At 41.4% G+C, this 23995-nt stretch overlaps 1 protein-coding gene across 1 annotated transcript; it reads right to left on the minus strand.

Annotated features, from left to right (window-relative positions):
* Positions 1-18340: 18340 nt before the first annotated feature.
* LOC137499030 (uncharacterized) lies at positions 18341-22973 on the minus strand. The gene is made up of 2 exons (XM_068227069.1): positions 22911-22973; positions 18341-19009 (listed from the first exon to the last, which is right to left on the minus strand). The coding sequence occupies exons 1-2, from the start codon at positions 22959-22961 to the stop codon at positions 18368-18370; spliced, it is 693 nt and encodes a 230-aa protein (XP_068083170.1). The 5' UTR covers positions 22962-22973; the 3' UTR covers positions 18341-18367.
* Positions 22974-23995: the final 1022 nt, after the last annotated feature.

Consider the following 23995-nt stretch of genomic DNA (forward strand, 5'->3'; position numbering starts at 1 on the left):
AGAATTGATCATCCTTTATATACCTATCTGTGTTCGACAGATAATTCGGGTATTGACACAAGCAGGACCAAGGTGAAGAACATATGTTTTGTTAAATTGCTAATGTAAGCATGCGGCAAGTGTATTTTACACGACGATGCTTTTACTGAAAGTGAATATTGTTTTAATTACGTATTAGAGGTAACTAACCTTCGCGCACGTTATCTGACGTATTATCATTGTAAAGCAGTCAGACAAATATATTTCATTTAAAATATTCTTATTAAAATTGAACGGAAGTTCAACTCTCAATGGATTAAGTTATGGAAGCACAGTTTTTCTGGAACCGATACATTTTCCATAAAACGAAAACAAATCAAACCCCACGGCCCACCAGCCCCGAAGGAGCATGTCCTACCAAGCGGCCGCTGCTTAGCCCGAAGACCTGCAGATTACGAGGTGTCCTGTGGTCAGCTCGACTAATCCTCTAGGTCGTTATTCTTGCCTTTCTAGACCGGGGCCGCTATCTCACCGGCAGATGGCTTCAGTTGTAATCTCGTAGGCTGAGAGGATCTCGAGCCAGTCTCATTTCTAGGTCAAAATCCTTCAACTGGCCGGGAATCAAACCCGGGGCCTTCGGGTAAGAGGCAGGCACGCTACCCCTACACCGCGGTCACCTGAAATCGCGATCAGCGGCCAAACACATTTTCCAAACGGTCAAACGGTCAATAATAACCGCTCCGAATACATTACTCATCACAGAGACTGACATACCCACTAAGAAAATCGACCTTATTCACATCTGACTATCCAAACAGTACTGTTGTTTCTCACTTCTCAGGTACAATAAATGCCATCCTTCTTTCTCATCCTCTCTTCTCCGTAACCCACCAGTGAAATAGAGTAAGTTGTACTACACGTGTCTGTGAACGAGGTGACGTAATTGAAAAAACCGACAATATGTGAAGTCAATTAAGAATGTTTCTTGGTCGGAATAATGTTTGAAAATGTGCCCGTTTTTGTATTGTATTCAGTCAGTGAATGTGTGATTAGTCAAGGGTTGTTTTAACATTGAAGGGTAGGTGAAAAGTGAATCTCGAAAGCGATAAAGGAGTTTCAACAAGGAAACTTGCCAAAATTGACAAATATATCAGGGGACAAGTGAATAGCGCAATTTGTAGCCTCTGTGCCACGTGTTTGGTTAACAGTATGGCGAGAATTCAGTCTCGCATCTGAATAAACTTCAGAATCTTTTGAAACGTGTGTTGCTAAGAACAGATGTGGAAATATCACAAAACAAACCACATCGAAAGTGTTTTATTGTAAATCAAGGGAAGAAAATGTCATTGTACATTACGTTTACAATAGCCTGCTCTAGGCAGGCAAGTTCTATGCAAACCGGGCTGAGTGGCTCAGACGGTTGAGGCGCTGGCCTTCTGACCCGAACTTGGCAGGTTTGATCCTGGCTCAGTCCGGTGGTATTTGAAGGTGCTCAAATACGTCAGCCTCGTGTCGGTAGATTTACTGGCACGTAAAAGAACTCCTGCGGGACTAAATTCCGGCACCTCGGCGTCTCCGAAGACCGAAAAAGTAGTTAGTGGCACGTAAAGCAAATAGCATTATTATTGGTTCTATGCAATAACGTGATGGAACAGACCTCTTCTTTGATTCCAAACTTTCGCAATCCTACTTCAGCGTCCACCCTTATTAACGGCCATTGTTTCGGAAGAGCGACTTGATGGCCGCTTTAGGCAAGTTTCACTGTATATGAATTTGGACTTGAATAGCCCGGACGTTAAACTGAGTTTCTTATAGCACCAGATGGGTCTGTCCAGCTAAGTTGGTAAAGGCGTTCTCAGTTCACCCAGAAGATTCAAGATGTCAAATGGACTGTATGGCTATTGACTATCCAAGGATTTTGATAGGGTAGATTGAGGGAGATTACGGATGAATATGATGGCTACTGGACTAGTCAAAAGAGTGGTTGAATGGGTGGCTATATTTCTAGAAAACAGAACTCAGAAAATTTGAGTAGGTGAAGAGTTATCTGATCCTGTAATGATTAAGAGAAGGGTTCCGCAGGACAGTATTACTGGACATTGGTTTCCTTATATCGAGGGTGTCCCAGGAGGAATGATCAATATTCAAGGACATGATAGGAACCATCAAATGAAGCAAAAAAACTTCGCATGGACATATGCCCTATTGTGAATGGTTCCGAGAGAGGGCACGTTCAATGTACTTTTCCTTCTGAGCTAGTAGCGCGTACGTATGTGTCTTACCGTCCCAACGTCTTTGACGTTTTGAAATAGGTACAGTGACTCACATAATTATTCGGACACATTAGTAATTATAGTTTTTGCTACACACTGGCCCTATATTTCAGAGAAAATATCATACACGCAAACCAGTTTCTGACAGAACCCAGTTTGACAGATTCAACACGACGTTCAAATGTGTACTTTTTTAGAAAACAGGAGAGAACCAGTGACCACGGAACCTCAGAACGCAGTTAAGGTGCTTCAATAAAATTATTCGGACAAAAGTCACTTGCTGTGCAGAGGTCGTATGTAAAAGAGCCACGGACAGTGTGAACGTAAACATTCAGTGTGGTAGAGTGCTGTGTACAACGTGGATGAAAATGGGCCGCAGAGGAAGGGAGAGTAAGTAAGTAAGTAAGTAATTCGTCTTTATTCGTGGCGAAGTTAGGGCTCAAGGCCCTCTCTTACACTTAACCACAATATTTAAAATGATTAACGTACATATAATATTTAAATGCAACAGATCTTTTAAAATAATATGGTACTAATAGAAAATTTGGAGATTGTAATAAAAAACCATTATAGAATGTACAACACTACAATCTAAGTGTACATGATAATAAATATAAAACTAACACTAGTGATAATAAGAGACGGAAACACAGAAAAAAAACCTATAACTGGCAAATATATTTCTAATTATTATGAATATATGCTCATTCACGCACTCATTCACACTACACACATCGAAAAGTCAGCTAGAGGTATTCAGAAAGTGATTTCGGCAATCCATCTTAAATCTCCTACGAGAACGCAAATCCCTAATGGTAGCAGGTAGGGTATTCCACAGCCTCGCGGCAGTGACTACAAAGGAGCGGTTGTAGGTCCTGGAGTGACTGAGAGATATTGTTAAACAGGAGCCAGATCGTGTATCGTGGTTATGATAGGAGGGGAGGTAATTAAATTTTGAAGAGAGATAATTCGGTACACCTGTGTTTAGAACTCCATGCAGAAGAGACAACATGTGGAGACTGCGACGCTCATGAACACGAAGCCATGACAACTCCCTGTAATAAGGTGAAATGTGAGAACCATATCGCAGCTTAAATATGAATCGAATACAGGTGTTCAAACTCTGTTCAAGCATCTTGTTACTGTCTTGAGATATGTCCGTAAGTACAGTGTCGCAGTAGTCGAGAATTGGTAAGATTAGGGATTTTACCAGTTGTATTTTAAGATTTTTTGGAAATATAGTAGAGTAGCGTTTGAGAGGAAAAAGGGATTTCTGCACTTTACGGCATGTATTTGTCACTTGTTCAGTCCAGTTGAGGGTCTCAGTCATTATAACACCTAAGTTTCTTACTGACGTACAATAGGGCACGACAATGTTATTTAAAATAATTGGGGGTACATGTCTACTTTTTAACAAGTTGAGGTTAATTTTGGTAACAAATATAATAGCCTGAGTTTTGTTAGGATTTATTAACAAGCTGTTATTTTTTGCATAGTCATTCAGTCGTCGTAAGTCAAAATTTACTCTGTCAATGGCTACATCTATGTCTTGTGGATATGAGTGATGATAAATCTGAAGATCATCTGCATAGATATGGTACTTGCTATATTTCAATGCGTCCCCTATGTCGTTCACACTAACAACAAATAAAAGTGGGCCCAAAACCGACCCCTGCGGGACACCTATGGATTTGTTGTGCCATCCTGAGTACATTGTTCCTACTGATACTCGTTGCCGACGGTCAGTGAGGTAGGAGCTAAAAAATTTAAGAGATGTCATATTAAAGTTGAGACTACGGAGTTTCAGCAATAGTAACCCAGGGCTAACTGTGTCAAAGGCGCTGCTTAGGTCTAGTAGTGTTGCTACAGTCACATATCGTTGGTCTATCGCTTGTCTGATGTCGTCCGTAACTCGCAGTAATGCTGTCGCGGTACTATGTCCTTTTTTAAAGCCGGATTGAAAAGGGTCAAGGAGGGAATTTTGGGTCAGGTATACAGTGATTTGTGCATGAATCAGACGTTCGAGTGCTTTTGCGAGGGGTGGCAGGATGGACACAGGGCGGTAATCTGATGGAGAATCCAAGGTATTGTTTTTCGGGATAGGCCTTATTAGTGCGTCTTTCCAAACGTTAGGGAATACTCCATTGGTCAGGCAGTAGTTGAATATGTGAGTCAGTATTGGTAGTACAGCCCCGATGATGTTTTTAATTAATTTTATAGAGATACCGTCATTACCTGTCGCATCGGAAGTGATAGAGTACAGCACACGTTTAACATCATTTGCGCTAACGGTGTGGAAAGAGAACTGGTCGCACTCGGAAGAGCGTGCTAAGTTTGTGGGATTAGCTGGTAATGGAACTGGTCCGACTTTAGGCTGAGAAAAGTAATCATTTAAGGTATCTAGAGATATGGTGGGAATGTGCTCTTCTACGGCTTTGCCTATGCCCAGAGATCGTAACTTCTTCCAGGTTTGGTTTAAATTATTATTTCTCGCTAACTGTTGAAAGTAGCGGCATTTACTGTTTCTAATTAGCTGTTTAACTTTGTTTCTAAGTATCCTGTATTGCTCAAAGTCATCTTTGTCACGTGTTCGTCTGAATTGTCTGTACCAACGGTCACGGCTGGCCATAACAGATCTTATCTCGGTCGTCAGCCAGGGAGAAGGGGGGCGGGTAAATCTTACCTGCCTCTGCGGAGCATGTTTGTCATACAAGTTCAGCACTAATGAGTTGAATCTGTTGACTTTTGAGTCAATGTCATGAAAATTACGTATGTCATCCCACGGTAAGTTATATGCGTCATTACGTAGGTCATCTAATTCAATATGTTTTATGTCTCTTAAAATAACGTAGCGTGCTTTATACTTCGGTCCTCTGATAGAGTAACATAAGTACAATAAGTCGTGAGTTGAAATCCCAGGAGCTGGGATCTGTCCGTGCTTAACGACTTTCTGGGGTTGATTTGAAATTATAAGGTCAATTAAAGTGTGAGTCGAGTGGTCAGGGTAGTAGACATGATTCGTAGCGTTAAGTGGTAGGATTTCCATGTTCAGAGCATGGAATATGTGACACAACTTATCCGATTCACTAGTTTGTTTTAACAAGTCAGTTTTAAAATCCCCCATGACTATGACATCTTCGTAGACCGAGATAAGATCAGTTAAAGCTGCTTCGAATTCCCCCATTTGTCTAATATTAGGTGGCTTATATACAATTCCTATTAATATTTTCTTATTACAGTCGAGTTCAACAAACATATACTCAGGTCGCAGGGGAAGGCTTGGGTCTGAGGTGCAGATAATCTTGCATTTTAAATCATTCCTGTAGTAAAAGGCTACTTCACCACCTCGTCTGTCAGTACGGTCATGTCGTAAGAGCGAGTATCCGTCGAGATTTATAGCACATGACGGCAAATCTCCACGTAACCAGCTTTCTGATATGCCAATACAATGCACCTTATTATTTTCGAAAATTGCCTGTAGTTCTTCTAGGTGAGCTGCAATGGATAGTGAATTTAGGTGACAACACGAGAGAGCTCTCGGGTGATTCATCAGCTGTCGCCTCAGAATGGATCCCGTTGCTTCAGAGTATGGGAGGGGTGAGGGTTGAGTTAAGAGGGGAGGCGAGGAATGCGGGTCATTGACACAAGGGATAGATTCGTCTACCAACATAACAGGAAAACTAATAGTAGGTACATGAAATAAAATGAGCTTACCTGAGAACAGCACTGAATACATCCACTGACTATTACATACACACACTCACTCACACACAAACGTAAACTACTGAAAACACACATAATAAAATTTAACAGTCCACTCGTTCATCCTACACAGCTAAGGCATTTAGTTGCGCAATCGTGCATATTTGAAACTTTGTGTTATCTTTCAAAACACATATTCTCCCGTCCTGAGTCCAACAGTTTCTTGGTCCCCAAAAGTCCCTAGCACGATTTAATATACTTTTCCTCACACTTGTGAGGGACTCTGTGATAAGAAGTCCAGTCCCCTTCAGTGCACGCTTGGCTCGCCACACACGATCACGATCATGATAGCGCAGGAATTTAATTATAATCGGGCGATTTCCTTGCGCAACCACTTGTGCAGATGTCCGGCTTCGGCGCCCCAGCCGGTGACAGCGGTCAACATCACTCATTGAGAGCTCAATCGAAAATTTAGTTTTTATTATATCCAAAGACTTATTATATACATCTTCAGACGGTTCTTCCGGGACGCCGTGTAGCAGTAGGCAATTTCGGCGACTATATTGCTCTGCCTCATCTAATGCCTCATCCTGTTTCTGAATTTTATCCTCTATCGCGCTTAGTTGTTTCTTCAGGTCACCAATTGCAGTTGTTACTTGCGACTTGAATGCCTGGAATTCGCCGTCCAGCGTTTGAAGTACAGTCGGAGGGTTGGCAGCACTTACAGCGGAGTCCAAGCGAGCTTGAAAGTCCTTCATCACTTCTTCAAATTCAGTTATTTTCCTAGTTGCTTCTTTCAAAGCCATGACGGGAGTGTAGAACTGACGCTTGTCAATTTATGTTCCACAACTATGCACAGATTAAACGCTTTCTGCAACTTATTATGCGAATCGAGTAGGATGTTTACGGAGCGAAAATTACTCACTCATCACACTAGTCGCCATTTTGCATGTTACACAATCGAACAGCGGCAGCTAGTAATTTTTCACCATGCTAAAGGTAAAAGTTGTCCTAAAATTGCTGAAATGTTACAAATGAAGAAAAGTATAGTCTCTGATACTACCACAAGATTCCGGAAGGAAGACAGGATTGACATCCACCGCATACGGGACGTCCAAGAGTATTTTTCTGTGAGGGAAGAGTGTTATATCGTCAGAAAAATGAAAAAGGCACCCAAGTTAAGTGTTCCAAACTCGCTACGGAGATTGCCTCAGACACCGGAAAGAAAGTGCATCCAGAAACAATACGGAGAGTGCTCAGAAGAGGTAACTTTCACGACCATATTGCAAGAAGGAAGCCCTTCATAAATCAAGTAAATCGAAGAAAGAGAATGCTGTTTGCAAAGAGCATGTTACAGAAGACAATGAGAGGTGGAATGACGTCATATTTGCTGATGAGAGTAATTTTAACATATTTCAATCTGATGGGAGGATAACGGTTTGGCAGCGTCCTAATACTGAGCTTCAAGAGAAAAATATGAAAGCAGCTGTGAAGCATGGTGGTGGACATGTAATGATGTGGGGGTGCATGTCGGCGAATGGAAGTGGTGAATTGGTTTTTATCGAGGGTAAAATGGACCACTTCGAATACCTTAAAATACTGAGGGACAATATTAAAAAGAGAGCCGAAAAGATGGGGATTGGTGAACATTTTAAATTTTATCAAGATAACGACCCAAAGCATATGGCCTGGAATGTAAGGATGTGGTTATTGTTTAATTGCGCAAAGGTGCTTCATCCTCCCCCTCAATCATCAGACATAAGTGGGATTGAGAATCTTTGGGACAGTCTGGATAAAGAAATAAGGAAAACAACAATCACATCTAGAGAATAACTGAAAAATGGACTTCAAGATTAGTGGCAGAAGATATCTACCGATTACATCCGGAAATTAGTGGAGAGCATGCGAAGTCGACTCACGGAAGTAATTATAATGAAAAGAAAGGCCACCTGATACTGAACCTTTAGGACCATAAGTAAAACGGCAAGTGTCCGAATAATTTTGTGCAATATTGGTTTTGATTTTGATTTTGTTTTTAATGATTATATTTTCATCGAACGTGTTCATTAGATGAATGATGGATGTTTAGTTTTTATTTTCCAAACAGAAACTTGTATCTAATTTATATGAGTGCTTTTTGTTACTGAAACCACTAATACAAAGGAAACTATAATAAATCATGCCTGTCCGAATAATTATGTGAGTCACTGTACATATTTTCCGCATGTAATGTGATGTTTGTGGGACATTGATACGTGCAGAAAATCGCAGTATGCTGGTAGTAGGACTACGCTGCACCAGTTAAAATGTGTTGCTGTTCCTGCACAGGTTTTGGAGCTACACGTTTGGAAGGAAAGTGGGAGCTTGGGAGAATACCTGTTTCACGCAATGTGCTGAAAATCCTGGTAAACACTCTAAGTTCGGGAACATGTCGGAAAGCGCTGCCGGTATTCCTCGACAGCAGTAAGAGCACTGTCTGCCTCCGTAGCGTAACGGTTAGTGTTGTTAGCTGCCGTCCTATGGGGCCCGATTCGATTCCCGGTACTACCAGAAATTCAAGAATGGCAGGAGGGCTGGTATGTGGTTGAAATGCTACATGCAGCTCACTTCCATTGGGGGTGTACCTGAAAAGGGCTGCACCACCTCGGGATGAGTACACAAGCAAGAGCACTACCATTGCAGAAGCTGTAAACGTGCACCATGTCTGGATACTGTTCATTAGTGTAGATGTGTGGTATTTTGGCCAGCGCGTGCACAAACACAGTTAACCGATGCTTCTCTCAGATACACTCTCAGTCTTTCGCACTACTTCACTCACAACGCACCAAGGAAAACTACGCGTTCAAGGGACTAGTTTAATGGCAGGAAGACAACGAGATTGTAACCAAATGAGGTAGGTTCATCTAGAATGAAACGTCAAAGAGGTTGGATAAGAAATATACGTGCGCGCCACTAGCCCCAAAACGAGTGTACATTAAATGTGTTCTTTCTCCGAAAACATTCGGAATAGGGCATACGTCCATATGAAGTTCGTTCCTTTCATATTCCTGAACGTTGACCATTTTTCCTGGTACCCCCTGCATGTGAATCATGGAAAAGGCTATTTGCGGATTATGTTACACTGTGTGGAGTGATGAATGAGTTGCAGGATTGTGAGCGACTGCAGGTGGACTTAGATAATGTTGTGAGATGGACAGCGGATATTGGTATCATGGTAAATGGGATGAAACGTCAGGGGGGTAGTCCTCTCAGTTTAACTACTGTGTTGATCAATCAATCGCCACTGATCTGCATCCAGTGCAGTTGCCCAGGTGGCAGATTCCCTAGCTGCTGTTTTCCTAGCCGTTTCTTAAATTATCGCAAAGACATTTAAAATTTATTGAACATCTCCCTTGGTAAGTTATTCCAATAGCTAACTCCTCTTCCTAAAGCGAACATTTGCCCCAATTTGTCCTCTTGAATTCCAGCTTTAACTTCGTATTGTGATCTATCCTACGTTTAAAGACATCACTCAAACATATTCGTCTACTGATGTCATTCCACGCCATCTCTTCACTGACAGCTCGGAACATATCATTTAGTTGAGCAGCTCGTCTCCTTTCTCCCAAGTCTTCCCAGCCCAAACTTTACAGCATTTTTGTAATGCTACTCTTTTGTCGGAAATCACCCAGAACAAATCGAGCTGCTTTCCTTTGGATTTTTCCAGTTCTTGAATCAAGTCATCCTGGTGTGGGTCCCATACACTGGAACCATACTCTAGTTGGGGTCTTACCAGATACTTATATGCTCTCTCCTTTACATCATCACTACAACTTCTAAATACCCTCGTGACCATATGCAGAGATCTGCACCCTTTATTAATAATCATATTTATGTGATCACCCAAATGAAGATCTTTCCTTATATAACACCTAGGTACTTGCAATGATTCCCAAAAAGAACTTTCACCCCATCAACGTCCGGCTCCATGGCTAAATGGTTAGCGTGCTGGCCTTTTGTCACAGGGGTCCCGGGTTCGATTCCCGGCAGGGACAGGAATTTTAACCATCATTGGTTAATTTCCCTGGCACGGGGGCTGGGTGTGTGTGTGTTGTTTCCATCACCATTTCATCCTCATCACGACGCGCGGGTCGCCTACGGGTGTCAAATCAAAAGACCTGCACCTGGCTAGCCGAATCCGTCCTGGGATCTCCCGGCACTAAAAGCCATACGCCATTTCATTTACTCCATCAACGCAGTAATTACAAGGTGTACAACTTTGCTTCCGCCGTTTGCCGATGGATGGTGACAACGGTACGTAGCGGTCGAACGAAACAGATCGCAGACGTCAGGCAGTTAGCTTGGACCTCGGTCAACATAACCCCATTCAAGCATTAGTCGATGTGTGTCTGCATCATAAAGTTGTTCTCGATTGAGCATAGCAGTGTACGAGCCAAATTCTCGGCATTTGCGGGAGGTGTTACTGTTTTGTTTCATTATGAAGAAAACAGCGGCTGAGTCTCATCGAATGCCCTCACGTAGGTATGGTGAGGACGCTATTAGTGGAAGAACGTGTCGTGAGTGGTTTCAACGCTTCAAGAACGGTGATTTTAACGTCGAAGACCGGCATAGTGGTGGAAGAGAGAAGGTTTTCAAAGATGCAGAATTGGAGACATTGCTGAGTGAAGACTCACGTCAAACTCAAGAAGAACTGGCACGATCAGTGGGAGTGACACAGCAAGCCATTTCAAAACGTCTCAAGACCATGCGCATGATTCAGAAATAAGGAAATTGGGTCCCGTATGAGTAGGAACAAAGAAACGTTGAACGGGGACAAAAAATGGATTTATTACGATAACACTAAACGCAAAAAATCATGGGGATATCCCGGCCAAGCTTCAACGTCGACGGCAAAACCGAATATTCTCGGCTCCAAGATCTTGCTCTGCATTTGGTGGGACCAGCTCGGCGTCGTGTACTACAAGGTATGAGGTGTTAAAACCCGGTGAAACAATCACAGGTGCTCGTTATCGAACGCAACTATTGCGCTTGAGCAGAGCATTGAAAGACAAACGGCCGCAATACAGCGAGAGGCATGATAAAGTGTTTTTGCTACACGACAACGCTCGACCCCACGTTGCAAAAGAGGTCAAAACTTACCTGGGAATATTAAAATGGGACGTCCTACCCCACCCGCTGTATTCTCCAGACATTGTTCCCTCTGATTATCACCTGTTTCGATCAATGGCGCATGGCCTGGTTGACCGACACTTCCGATCTCATGAAGAAGTCACAAATTGGATCGTTTCATGGATCGCTTCAAAAGATGAACAATTTTTTCGACACGGGATTCGAACACTGCCCGAAAGATGGGAGAAAGTCGTGGCCAGCGATGGACACTACTTTGAATGATACATGTGTAAGTAACCTGTTTCATTAAAGCCTCAAATGTTGGGGACAAAACGGCGGAAGCAAAGTTGTACACCTTGTAAGAATGAGATGACTTTTCATATTTATGAAGCTCAGAACCTGATTTTAACCGCGTTTATCATCATACCATTGCCTACTGCAAAACCCCTTATCTCTGATTCAACTCATTTACATAAATCATTGAATATATAAGAAAATATAAAGGTAAAATAATACTGCGTTGACGAATTCCAATCTTAATTATTACAGGGTCAGGTAAAGCTTCACCTTCTCTAAATCTCTGAGTTGTATTTCCTAGAAATATAGCCACCAATTCAGGCATTATTTTTCTAGTCCAGTTGCACTCATTTTTATCAGTAGACTCCCATGATCTACCCTATCAAAAGCCTTAGATAGGTCAATAGCATTACAGTCCATTTGACCTCCTGAAACTCGGATATCTACTATAGCTGGCTGGAATCCTACAAGTTGAGCTTCAGTGAAATAACCTTTCTTAAACCCAAACTGCCTTCTGCCAAACGAGTTATTAATTTCGCAAACATGTCTAATATAATCAGAAAGAATGCTTTCCCAAAGCTTGCATGCAATGCATGTCAAACTGACTGGCCTGTAATTTTCAGCTTTATGTCTGTCACCCTTTTCTTTATACACAGGGGCTACTATAGCAACTCTCCATTTATTTGGTATAGCTCCTTCATGAAAAAAAATGATGTAATTAAGTACATCAGATATAGTACTATATCCCAACCCATTGCATTTAGTATATCCCAAGAAATCTTATCATTATCAATTCCAGCCACCTATTTAGTTTTCAACTTTTTATCTTACTGTAAATGTCATTGTTGTCGTAGGTACAGCCGGCCCCGTGGTGTAGGGGTAGCGTGCCTGCCTCTTACCCGGAGGCCCCGGGTTCGATTCCCGGCCAGTTCAGGGATTTTTACCTAGACCTGTGGGCTGGTTCGAGGTCCACTCAGCCTACGTGATGAGAATTGGGGAGCTACCTGACGGTGAGATGGCGGCCCCGGTCTAGAAAGCCAAGAATAACGGCCGAGAGGTTTCGTCGTGTTGACCACACGACACCTCGTAATCTGCAGGTCTTCGGGCTGAGCAGCGGTCGCTTGGTAGGCCAAGGCCCTTCAAGGGCTGTAGTGCGATGGGGTTTGGTTTGGTTTGTTTGTTTGTCATAGGTACATTTTAATACTTCTTTAGCATTAGTCACGTCCTCTATCTTGACATTTACCTTGTAGCCAACAGTATTTACATACTGCTGACTGAATACTTCTCTCTGTTGAATATCCTCGCATACACGCTCCTTGACAGGGAGATTGTATATGGCAATTTCATTTCGTAAGTTTTCGTAAGTTTTAAGAAGTGAAAAGATAGATTCTCGCTTTCAAGAATACCAGCCGTATGTTCAGCGCCCGTTTTTACTAATCGGAGTAATAAAACCAAGTACATATCGTATTTTAAATATTACTGAATGATGGCCGAGATCACATTTTGTAATTTCTGTTTGTAATTAAAACTATTTTAATACTGACACAGCAAAAGTGAAGTAATTATTTACCGGATTACATTTCGCTTTCCTTTAAAGAAAATGGAATTAACGCAACAATGGGTTGTGAGGACGAAAAGAGCTAAATGGTATTCCACTCCGTACAGTCGCTTATGGTTTGTATTTTTGAAGAAAAGTAGGTGTATGAAACAAATGACCAACGGCGCTTACTGGCGAATGCTGTTCGAACCCTATTTAATTTTCCTTCATATTTACAAACAAAGAAAATGGAGCGCCTACCTCGAAGGAAACGTAACCAGTAAAAGTCACCTGAGGTGACTGATGTGGAACCTCCTGCAGATGTTACCACCTGTTATATGTACTTGAAATGTGATGTATGCATTTTATGCTGTGCTTCAGACTAAGACTAATTTAGTAGCCGACAGTGCAGTGAAATATTGCCTTTGTTGCTTTTTATGCAACACTTTGTTTATTATTAGGATTATTTTGTCAACAAGATGTTGCGTATGCATGGTGCTCGATAATGTTCCCTTTTACTGACGCATGATAAGTGATGATTTCTTGGTACCTGTTTATCTTTCGACCTTGAGAGTTCATTTTGTTACCATATGCCGTTGGTGGTGTATGAACCACTGAAGTTTGATATTCAGGTTCTTTCTCCCACCAACCCCCACCTTCCATTGTGGTCCAGAAGGCTATGTGTTACTCTCTTCTTGTGCTTGGGCAATAGTTTGATGTAGGCCTATTTCGGTCAAACGTGTATGAAGCATGGTAAATACAGTATTTTACTGCTGTTTGTGAAATTTATGTAGCCTTTATTGTAGATGTCAGTAATACTTTTAAAAATATGATCAGAGTGAGGGTGTAAATTACTGTAGGTCCCTATCATTTTAAGAATTTCTCTCATAAATGTTAATGTCCAAGGTTTTTATTGTAATTTACGCTAACCACAACAGCCAAGCAGGGTAACGCTCTTGTTCCAATTTCGATGCCTATTTGCATGACACAGTGCGACGATTTCTAAATACCTTAGAATCAGGTGATCGCGATGTTGGCCTCGTGCCGCAACATTATGAAGTGGCAGTATTCGCAGTGTATGAGTTTTAATGCTTTAAGCTTTCGGCTAACAGTCTTTAATTCTGCCTCAGTTATTCTAAAATGCGTATTCTCTGCACTTTTGGTTATTCAAGAGCAACGCCTTGCTTGTGAGACCACAGGAAATATGTCGGACGTTCGTTCTATTAACTCCACCCAGCTAGCGCTTCCGCCTCTCTATATTATTCGAGCTCGTTGCTCTAGCTAGCTCGTTACCGGCCTTGACAATCAGGTCGACGCACTGTAATCGGAAGTAGTTTCATAGCTCGACAGGTGGCGCTGGCGGCCTAAGATTTTGTGGCAGAAATGTCTACTCCTCTATGGAAAAGTTATTTAATTTGATCGCCAATTTATCGTAATTTAGAACTATTTTGTTACATAGGTTAATACTGTTAGTGTGATTAATCCAAAAGTCTACTTTCGTTGATATTCTCCAAAATAATGTCGTGAAATAATACTGCCGTATGGTGGAGTAGTCCATCCGACGTTCTGATATCGACTTTGATTACCAATTTATCTTAATTTAGATGAATGAAGGAGTATATTACATTGACTAATACTGTTAAAATGATTAATTCCAAAAGCTACCATCGTTGATATTTGTCAAAATAACGCTGTAAAACGAAAATTTGGAGAGATGGAGTAGTCCAACTGACGTTCCCTAGATGTGAGGAATAATAGTAATTACTTTTATTATCCTTAGCATTTAGGTATATAGCACAACTTACCACAACACTTCTGTCTTCTGATCTTGAGATTAAAAGTCATTGTTCAATTAGAGTTTTAAATTGTTCAATTGCTGCTGTCAGGAAGGGGGCGTGGTCCAACCATAAAAGTCTTATTTTTTTCTACTGAAATGTTCCGTGCATGGATAACATAAATATTTTGACTCAAACATGTTTACATTTTAATTTCAATATATACATATTTCATCAAAATATACCGTTCCACAGGAGCAAGGAATCATATATATTCCAGCACAGCTTAAACCAATAGGGTCTTTGAAAGATGGCAAGCAATTGCCTATCATGATATAGGATTTAAAATGGTGTTGATATTGTGCCTTCTGAGAATATTGCCAATCCTCTCCGTGACAGATTGTAGGACCAGACTAAAAGGACGAGAATCACGCGACAATCTGACATCTTTCTCCTTGAATCTGGAGTCCATGGAATGAACTACAGTATATTTCTACTGTGACAGGGTCTTCACTATCTTGAGTCTGGTTACTTTGGAGTGAGAGTTGCCAATAAATTCTTTGTTGTTGCTCTGAGAACGATCCTGGCCGCAGGATCGAAACGCATCAGCATTTCTTATTGACATTACGCGACCCAATTCCCCATTTTTTTTTTTTTGCTAGGGACTTTACGTCGCACCAACACAGATAGGTCTTATGGCGACGATGAGACAGGAAAGGCCTAGGAGTTGGAAGGAAACGGCCGTGGCCTTAATTAAGGTACAGTCATAGCATTTGCCTGGTGTGAAAATGGGAAACCACGGAAAACCATTTTCAAGGCTGCCGATAGTGGGATTCGAACCTACTATCTCCCGGATGCAAGCTCACAGCCACGCGCCTCTACGCGCACGGCCAACTCGCCCGGTCCCCAAATTATTATTATTATTATTATTATTATTATTATTATTATTATTATTATTATTATTATTATTATTATTATTATTATTATGTCGTCTGATATTATTGCTGTATACCTTGATTTCAAAGATACAGTTGTGAAACAAATTGACGAAATTCTGTAGTCAATAAGCTGAAATACTTCCGTCCCTTTGCAAATGATGTACAGTATTACGTATAATTTGTTGTGTTTCCCTTGTAATTTCTTGATGGAGCGTGGTTTTTCAATAGTAATATTTGATTACCAGTGACCGGAGACGTCTAATGAAAGAGAGTTCCATTATAAAAATGTGCTAAATGTGCACAAAGTAAAGAGCGTATTATGGGGGTGCAATCGTAATTATCACGTGATTCGTGCCTATTATATAATCAACTAAACTCAATTAGGACTAAGAAAGGATTTATGGATGATTACAAATTCTGTTGCTATTTATTTATCTACCTTTTACATACATTATTCACGAATCGCACTAAAGAAGCCTTTTATGATCAAAAACTAAAAAAAGAATAAAACACGAAAAAAAATTATAGGACAAGTTCTTTCGCGAAATTAATGCGAAAAATATCACGTCTTTAGTCATGATCATCTAAGCAATCTCACGATGTATCAGCCGCAAGCTCATATTAAAAATATTACATTTTCTACATTTCTGACCTCATTTTCGTGATATCTGGTTTACAACGGGTCTAAAGGTTAAGAATAAATTTATGTTATGTAGAAACACGCCATTTCTAAACGTAAATGATAATGAACAATAGTGTGGGCCGGGAATCGTAGATTTCACGGTGCTTGAGAATTTTTTGTTTTCAATGCCCGAAAAATGTTTCAGCGGGAAAAGCTTGAGAACATTCTAAAGTACGTTATGGAGGAAAAAAAGTGCTTCGGCCAGATAATTAGTTCCGTGAAAGTCGGGATACAACTTGGCGGGCTTATGTGGGCAGTAAGGTGTTTGTGTGTATTGCCTCGTGTAATAATAATAATAATAATAATAATAATAATAATAATAATAATAATAATAATAATAATAATAATAATAATAATAATAATCGTAGTCATAAGCTACCAGGTGCTGTCCTTCTGCCATGGTGCCATTTGGACGGTTTGCCTACCAATTTATTCATTCCGCATGTTCTGCTACCAAAAAACTATTTTTTTGCTAGTTGCTCTACGTCGAACCGACACAGATAGGTCTTATTGCGACGATGGGACACGGAAGGGCTAGAAGTGGGAAGGAAGCGGCCGTGGCCTTAATTAAGGTACAGCCCCAGCATTTGCCTGGTGTGAAAATGGGGAACCACGGAAAACCATCTTCAGGGTTGCCGACAGTGGGGTTCGAGCCTACTATCTCCCGAATACTGGGTACTGGCCGCACTTAAGTGACTGCAGCTATCGAGCTCGGTACTAAGAAACTAAAGAGGATTTTTTATGGGATTGGTTCATATCACTGAGAGTGCGGCACCAGAGGCATGGAGGTCGATGATTTTTGACCACCTTTCAAAAATCAACGACCCGAGGGATCGAACACGAGAACTTGGGATCATGAGTCGGGCACTCTCCCACTGATCCACCTAGGCAGCTAATATGCTACCTTCTCCGAAGTGAACACATTATTTGCTAATACGCTGGATCATTTAAACCGAAATTCCGTAATGTTTAGCTGTCCTAGCAGTCCGGTCTGTTCGGGGGTTGCGCTTCTGTACGGCTTCCTTGTCAAAGCATTTCACAATTCACGTAATTGAATTTCGCTCCGCACTACGTACTGCCATTGGTTGTTTTCATTTTGTCGCGATTGCAATTACCCTTATTCTACAAAGGTAACTGTCTGTCTGTTAGGTTATCAGCCCAGAGGCTGGTTGGATCCTCAAACAGCATCACCAAAGTTTATGCGGTTGTAGGGAAACCGCAAAATCGATGGCGACTCTAAAATGAGGCGTACTAGGCAAGATGATTAGTGAGGTAGTTTGCAAGTGATTTCACCACTGGGCCAGAAAGTGCTATTGCAGCACGACTTAGACCCTGAGCAACACCTTTCAATAACTGTCAGACGCATTGGTCGTGCTCTGTATATCATCACTCAGCCCTACACATAGACCAGCAGCTTCCATATTGTCACCGCCATGGATGAGACTGGGACTTCGGTGGAAGCTTGATGGTAGCCGGAGTGGTGGAAACAGCAGGGCTAATCCCTCCTGGGCGCACGAGTTGGATCCGCTCTGAGTAGAGGCAAAGTCTTCAGTTAATGTGATGTGATCGGCCACTTCTTTACAGGTTGGATATTGAAACAAGAAGTGTAAAAATAAAGTGCAAAATACTAACGAAAACTATTTTTCTGCTTTAGTAATTTACGAGAGCATGTACCTTTCATTTAAAATGGGATTCATAGCAGGTATCGAGTGCCCTTAAGGTAGTTTAAGGCTGGGTTAAGGATGAACGACCTCCAAGACAGTTTTGCAACTGCAGCAAGTGTAAAAAGTTACCTGCCTTAGATACCTTAGGTCCTGGGCTTTCCTAATTCATCCCCGCTAACGATGCTAACATACGCAACCTAGCAAAATTCGAACTGCGTTGGCTGTTATCAAATTTTGGAATACGGGTTTATAGATTTCCTTTTAGGGGCAGACTGTAGAAGCTTTACCATGCCTGTTGATATTTTCTTGCGAGATATGGATCAATTGAGCCGAACTGGGAAATAAAATAAATAAAATGTTCAAAAATTTTTTTTATTGTTATTTTGAAATCATGTATGTGTAGTTTACAAGTTACTGCGAACTGATCTCTTGGATCTTTTGTTGGATACACTGTACCTCTTCCTTGATGGTATCCTGAGTAGTAGAAACAGCAGAGCTCATCTCGGCCTGGGCGCATGTGTTGAACTGGCTCTCAGCAGGGGCGAAGTCCTGAGCGAATGTGGTGGCATCAGACTTAACTTTATTGCCCACAGTGGCTGCCTGCTTGGACACCTCAGAGATGACTTTCATTTGGCAGGAAGGGTTGATGAAGCCACACGCTGAGAAGTTCTTAGCGGCCTCAGTGGCGAATGCTTGAACCTGCTGCATGTCACCGTCCAACAGATCGAGGTCAGGTTGCATGGTTTCGCGAAGAGTGGACAAACACTCCGTGAGGCCGGAGGTACTGGCGTTCTTCACTTTGTCGAATGCCTCCTGGGCCGTATTCTGACACTCAGTGATGTTAGCACCAAGCTCCTGGGCCTGTTCGACGTATTTCTGAACGGTCTCGGCAGCTTTGTCTTCTACCTCCTGGACTTTCTCCTGGATGCTGTCCATGATGTTGGATGCACTGTTCTCCAAGTCGGCCAGTTTCTCCTTGATTGTGGCCATTGTTTTGTTCATAGCCGTGCCCATCTGTCCAATGATGTCGTCGATGACGTTGGCTTCTGAGGCCTGAAACAAAATTTAAGATTAATTTTTATGTTAGTGGTGAAATTCCTGGCCTAGCTTTTAGCTAGCCTGTTTCTAGCCTCCCCGACCTTCGTCTGAATATAAAGATGATGGAATCACGACCATCGTTAAACGCCGAGAGATAGGTCTTAACTCGATAGTTAAATGGGGAATACATTTCCAACCCATTGATTATCACAATGTGCACAGTATTTTGTATTGTTTTCCTAATGCTTGATCTCAGTTGCGAATTATGAAACGGCTTGTACGTGTTTGTAGGCTATTGTATTTGGCAACATGGCGCCACATATCAGAGTTTGGAAGACGAATAATTGCAATAAAATATCAGTTTACAAACATTTACGAGGAGCGACTATCCCAATGCCCCACATGCATCCCTGAACTCGGCGGTGGAGGGAGGATTGAAGAAGAAGAATAGAGGAAGAAGAAAGGGAAGAGGGCATGAGGCCCTCTGCTTAATCTGACATTTTTTTACTCTTTATTTGTTCAGCTGCATCACTTTATTTTCTGACTTCCCTGGGTTTATTTTGTTTCTTTTACCGCTGCTAAATTAGATTTGCAAGGCTTAGGTCGTTTATAGTTTCGATAACTTTCAAGGCCTTCAATTATTTCAATATTTGAAGAATTCAACTTTTTCCCTCTTTCCTATCTGTCAAACTACCTCTTCCTCGTCCATTGTCAGCATAGTTCTTTATTTCAAGTTAACCCATTTGAATCTTTGAATTAGTATTACTTGAGCAGAGCAAAGGTACATCAATACTACACATGTACAAAATAATTTACAGCTGGTTAATTTCGAGTATTACAATGATTAAGAAGATTGCTCTGCTCAAGAAATACTAATTATGATTTTTATTTAGATTTTTATCGATTAATAAGTATAATATGCTCTTGTTTTAGCCTGCCTGGTGGCCATCATCGTTAAGGCGAGTCTAAAGAGCATGGTTAGCCGGTTCGTGCTCAGTTGGTTAGAAAATATTTCACCATTAGAATGTTGGCCGGTAAGTTAGGAGAGGTGGTGATATACAATATCTGATCACTAGATTGCGTACCAAAAGTCTGGATTGTATTCCAAACCTCTCCGCAATGTTCATATGGAGTGAGGGCGGATGATGCTGTTGATGGTAATTCCTCCGTCGGATGGGGATGTAAAGCCTTCAGCAGATCACTTGGTGCTATTTGATAGGAGTAGTTTATGTACCGGCACCCATCCTACTATCATAATCACTCCTCCGATGAAGTTGCCGTCAGGAAGTGCACCCGGCCTTAAAATCTCGTTACGACGATTCATCTCATTTCATACCGACCCCGTAGAGAATCGGGACAGGGTTTGGTCATGCACACACAATGTGTTCAACGTATTCCAGATATTTATTTTCATTTTCTGATAATAGTTAAAACAATTAAATGAATGGCATGTACAAAGCTGACCCAATTTTAACATTACTTATTCTCTAAATGCCGAGCGATTTGATCAAGCGGTTGGGATCACATAGCTGTGAGTTTGCATTCGGGAGATGGTGGGTTTGAGTCGTACCATCGGTAGCCCTAAAGATGGTTTTCCGTGGTTTACAACTTTCACACCTGGCTGTACCTTAAGTAAGGATACGTTCGCTACTTTTTCCATCCTTGCATCACCGAAAAAACTTCGATGTATTAGTGCAATGTTAAACTATTAGCATGACGAATAGAATACCAAGTGTGATAACTCCGCTCTCTTTGTAGTTGGTGGTCCTGCCGGAGTGTGGCGCTGCAGTCTCAACGATCCTACTGCAACGACACGTGCTCCCAATTGTCGGCAAAGGTATAGGGAGCGTGCGTGAAGTCGTGGTGATAATTTTAACGCCTGTTAGTTTGTTTTAATATTTTCTGAAAGTCTGTGTTAGTATCTGTGCAGTGCTTTGTGTGCAATCAACTAGTTTTCTATTATTTCGAGAAAATGGCGTACTGTTTCGTTCCTGGTTGTAAATCGGGTTACGGAAGGAAGCGTGATGGTAGACGATATTTTACACCGTCAAACGGAAATAATCTGTTTGCCAAGTGGGCTAGAGTTATACCGCGAAAAGATAAGCAATTGTCGGCCAAAAGCAGAATATGTGAGCTGCATTTTTTGGCAGATTTAAATATAAAGGCGGACTGTTTCGTTGTGAATGGTGAAAACATTGAACTTCCTCGTGTGAGGTGGAAAATAAAACCAGGAGCGGTGCCTCATATATTTTTAAATTTAACGAAATACCTATCCACTGAGGTAAACTCGCGAAAGCCACCCAGTAGCGAAAAGAGTGAGGACAGTATCAAGAGGATAAGGAACGAGATTCACGAAGTAAGTGAAGCAGTGATGACAACAGTAGGCGGTGAAGTTCAAGTTCAAGGTCAGCCTAGTTATAGTCAAATTCAGGGTCAGTCTAGTTCTCTTACCGATGCCAAAAAGATAATATTATCGATGAGAAAAAAACTAAAGAATGCAACTCGTAATTTAATGCGAGCTAAATGCAGTCTTTTCTCAGCCAAAGCTAGAATTAATTTCCTACAGGGGCAAATTAAGGGCACCGAATTTCAATTTGTAGAGTGTAAATTTCTTAGTAAGAAGCAGAAAATTATTACACTGTATTAAAGAAATGTCAAGTAAAATCTCCCAATGGTATGAGGTACAGTAGTGATTATTTGGGGGGAATTTATTAGAATAACATCACCGAGAGGATAAGATATGGGCATAATGTTTTACCTCTTCCCCCATAAAACCATGTGAGGAAACTATACAAAGGACGTAAATGTCCCTATGGTGTAAATACTTATTGCTTAAGTGCTATTTCAGATTATTTTAAGGATGAAATGGACGATAATAAACGGTACGGGATAGCTGTATTCGATGAGGTTAAATTAAGAGAAGAGATTCAATTTAATGTGGGGCGAAATTTTTTTACAAATGTCTTGACTAGATTGAGGCGATGTCAGTTGTGCCATCAGGAGCTGGCTGTTGTATTGAACACACTTTTGACATTATTCCAAAACTGGTCTCACATTATAGTGCCGATTCTTCTTCTGAGCGGGAGAGATCCGCAGAGAAACGCAAGCTCGACATTCTGCGAAGTCTACTCGTAAACTATGGAAAGTGGCCTCAAACTAGTTTTGGTGAGTAATTTACTTCATTTAATTTATTTGAGAAAAGTGTCCATGTTTAATTTGCTCAGTTTAAAAGGGATTCTTTAGCCGAAGTATGTAAAGCACAATATTGCTTTCGCTTTTCGTAATGTTTCGTTTTATTTCGTGTGTTCTCTTATTAAAGTTCAAAGATATTTCTTCGAGCCGACTAATAATATTATTTATAACTCTCTGACAGTGTTCTTCATGTGTTGTATTTGATTATTTGCGTATCAATGTAATTTCCATTAAATGAGCTGACCCTGTAGCGTTGGTGTTAGGCTCCACTAGCGCCGCTCTGCGGGAGAGCTCTTGAACTCGGTGAGTGATCTCACTAGATATTCTATTCATGCTTTTAGCAACAAGTAAAAATTCTATAAATCCCTGGCACGAAAGTTTATATAGTTATTAGTCGTTAAGATCTGCAATAAGACTTTTCAGTGCAGGTTGAACATCGATATCCGCTAAATGTGAGTGAATGAAACACAGTTCGTAAACGCGATCCCACCAGAGGTTACAATAGAGATGAAAATAGAAGAAGATTACGACGACGAAGAGGAAGAAGAAGAGGCATCATTATAAAATAGTGGAAGGCGTGAGAGTAATTGGTGCCGGTCGTTTAGCTGAAGGCTTTTTACACAATGGATACGAATTAGAATGCCGGTTCCATTCTGTAGCGGAGTTAGGGCACTCAACTCCCCTTAAGACCAATATACGACGAATGTACTAAACAGGAACTCACCTGGACGGCGAACAGAGCCACGAAGAGGACTGCAAAGCACTTCGAGACCATGGTGATGCTAGGAGCTTGGTAGAGTGTGTGTTCTCCAGAATTGATCATCCTTTATATACCTATCTGTGTTCGACAGATAATTCGGGTATTGACACAAGCAGGACCAAGGTGAAGAACATATGTTTTGTTAAATTGCTAATGTAAGCATGCGGCAAGTGTATTTTACACGACGATGATTTTACTGAAAGTGAATATTGTTTTAATTACGTATTAGAGGTAACTAACCTTCGCGCACGTTATCTGACGTATTATCATTGTAAAGCAGTCAGACAAATATATTTCATTTAAAATATTCTTATTAAAATTGAACGGAAGTTCAACTCTCAATGGATTAAGTTATGGAAGCACAGTTTTTCTGGAACCGATACATTTTCCATAAAACGAAAACAAATCAAACCCCACGGCCCACCAGCCCCGAAGGACCATGTCCTACCAAGCGGCCGCTGCTTAGCCCGAAGACCTGCAGATTACGAGGTGTCCTGTGGTCAGCTCGACTAATCCTCTAGGTCGTTATTCTTGCCTTTCTAGACCGGGGCCGCTATCTCACCGTCAGATGGCTTCAGTTGTAATCTCGTAGGCTGAGTGGATCTCGAACCAGTCTCATTTCCAGGTCAAAATCCTTCAACTGGCCGGGAATCAAACCCGGGGCCTTCGGGTAAGAGGCAGGCACGCTACCCCTACACCGCGGGGCCGGCATAAAATTTCCATGAAGCACGTGTTAATATTCGCTTCTTTAAGCGGTCACCTGAAATCGCGATCAGCGGCCATACACATTTTACAAACGGTCAAAGGGTCAATAATAACCGCTCCGAATACATTACTCATCTCAGAGACTGTCATACACACCAAGAAAATCGACCTTATTCACATCTGACCATCCAAACAGTACTGTTGTTTCTCACTTCTCAGGTACAATAAATGCCATCCTTCTTTCTCATCCTCTCTTCTCCGTAACCCACCAGTGAAGTAGAGTAAGTTGTACTACACGTGTCTGTGAACGAGGTGACGTAATTGAAAAAACCGACAATATGTGA

Source organism: Anabrus simplex, chromosome 3, assembly GCF_040414725.1.
Source record: "Anabrus simplex isolate iqAnaSimp1 chromosome 3, ASM4041472v1, whole genome shotgun sequence".
NCBI classification, from domain to species: domain Eukaryota; kingdom Metazoa; phylum Arthropoda; class Insecta; order Orthoptera; family Tettigoniidae; genus Anabrus; species Anabrus simplex.

Bases quoted from the DNA above. Each gene is read 5' to 3' on its own strand.
- LOC137499030 (XM_068227069.1), bottom strand. From the start codon at position 22,961: ATGGTCTCGAAGTGCTTTGCAGTCCTCTTCGTGGCTCTGTTCGCCGTC. The intron at 19,010-22,910 runs GTGAGTTCCTGT...ATTTTGTTTCAG, and splicing joins TGGCTCTGTTCGCCGTCCAG to GCCTCAGAAGCCAACGTCAT.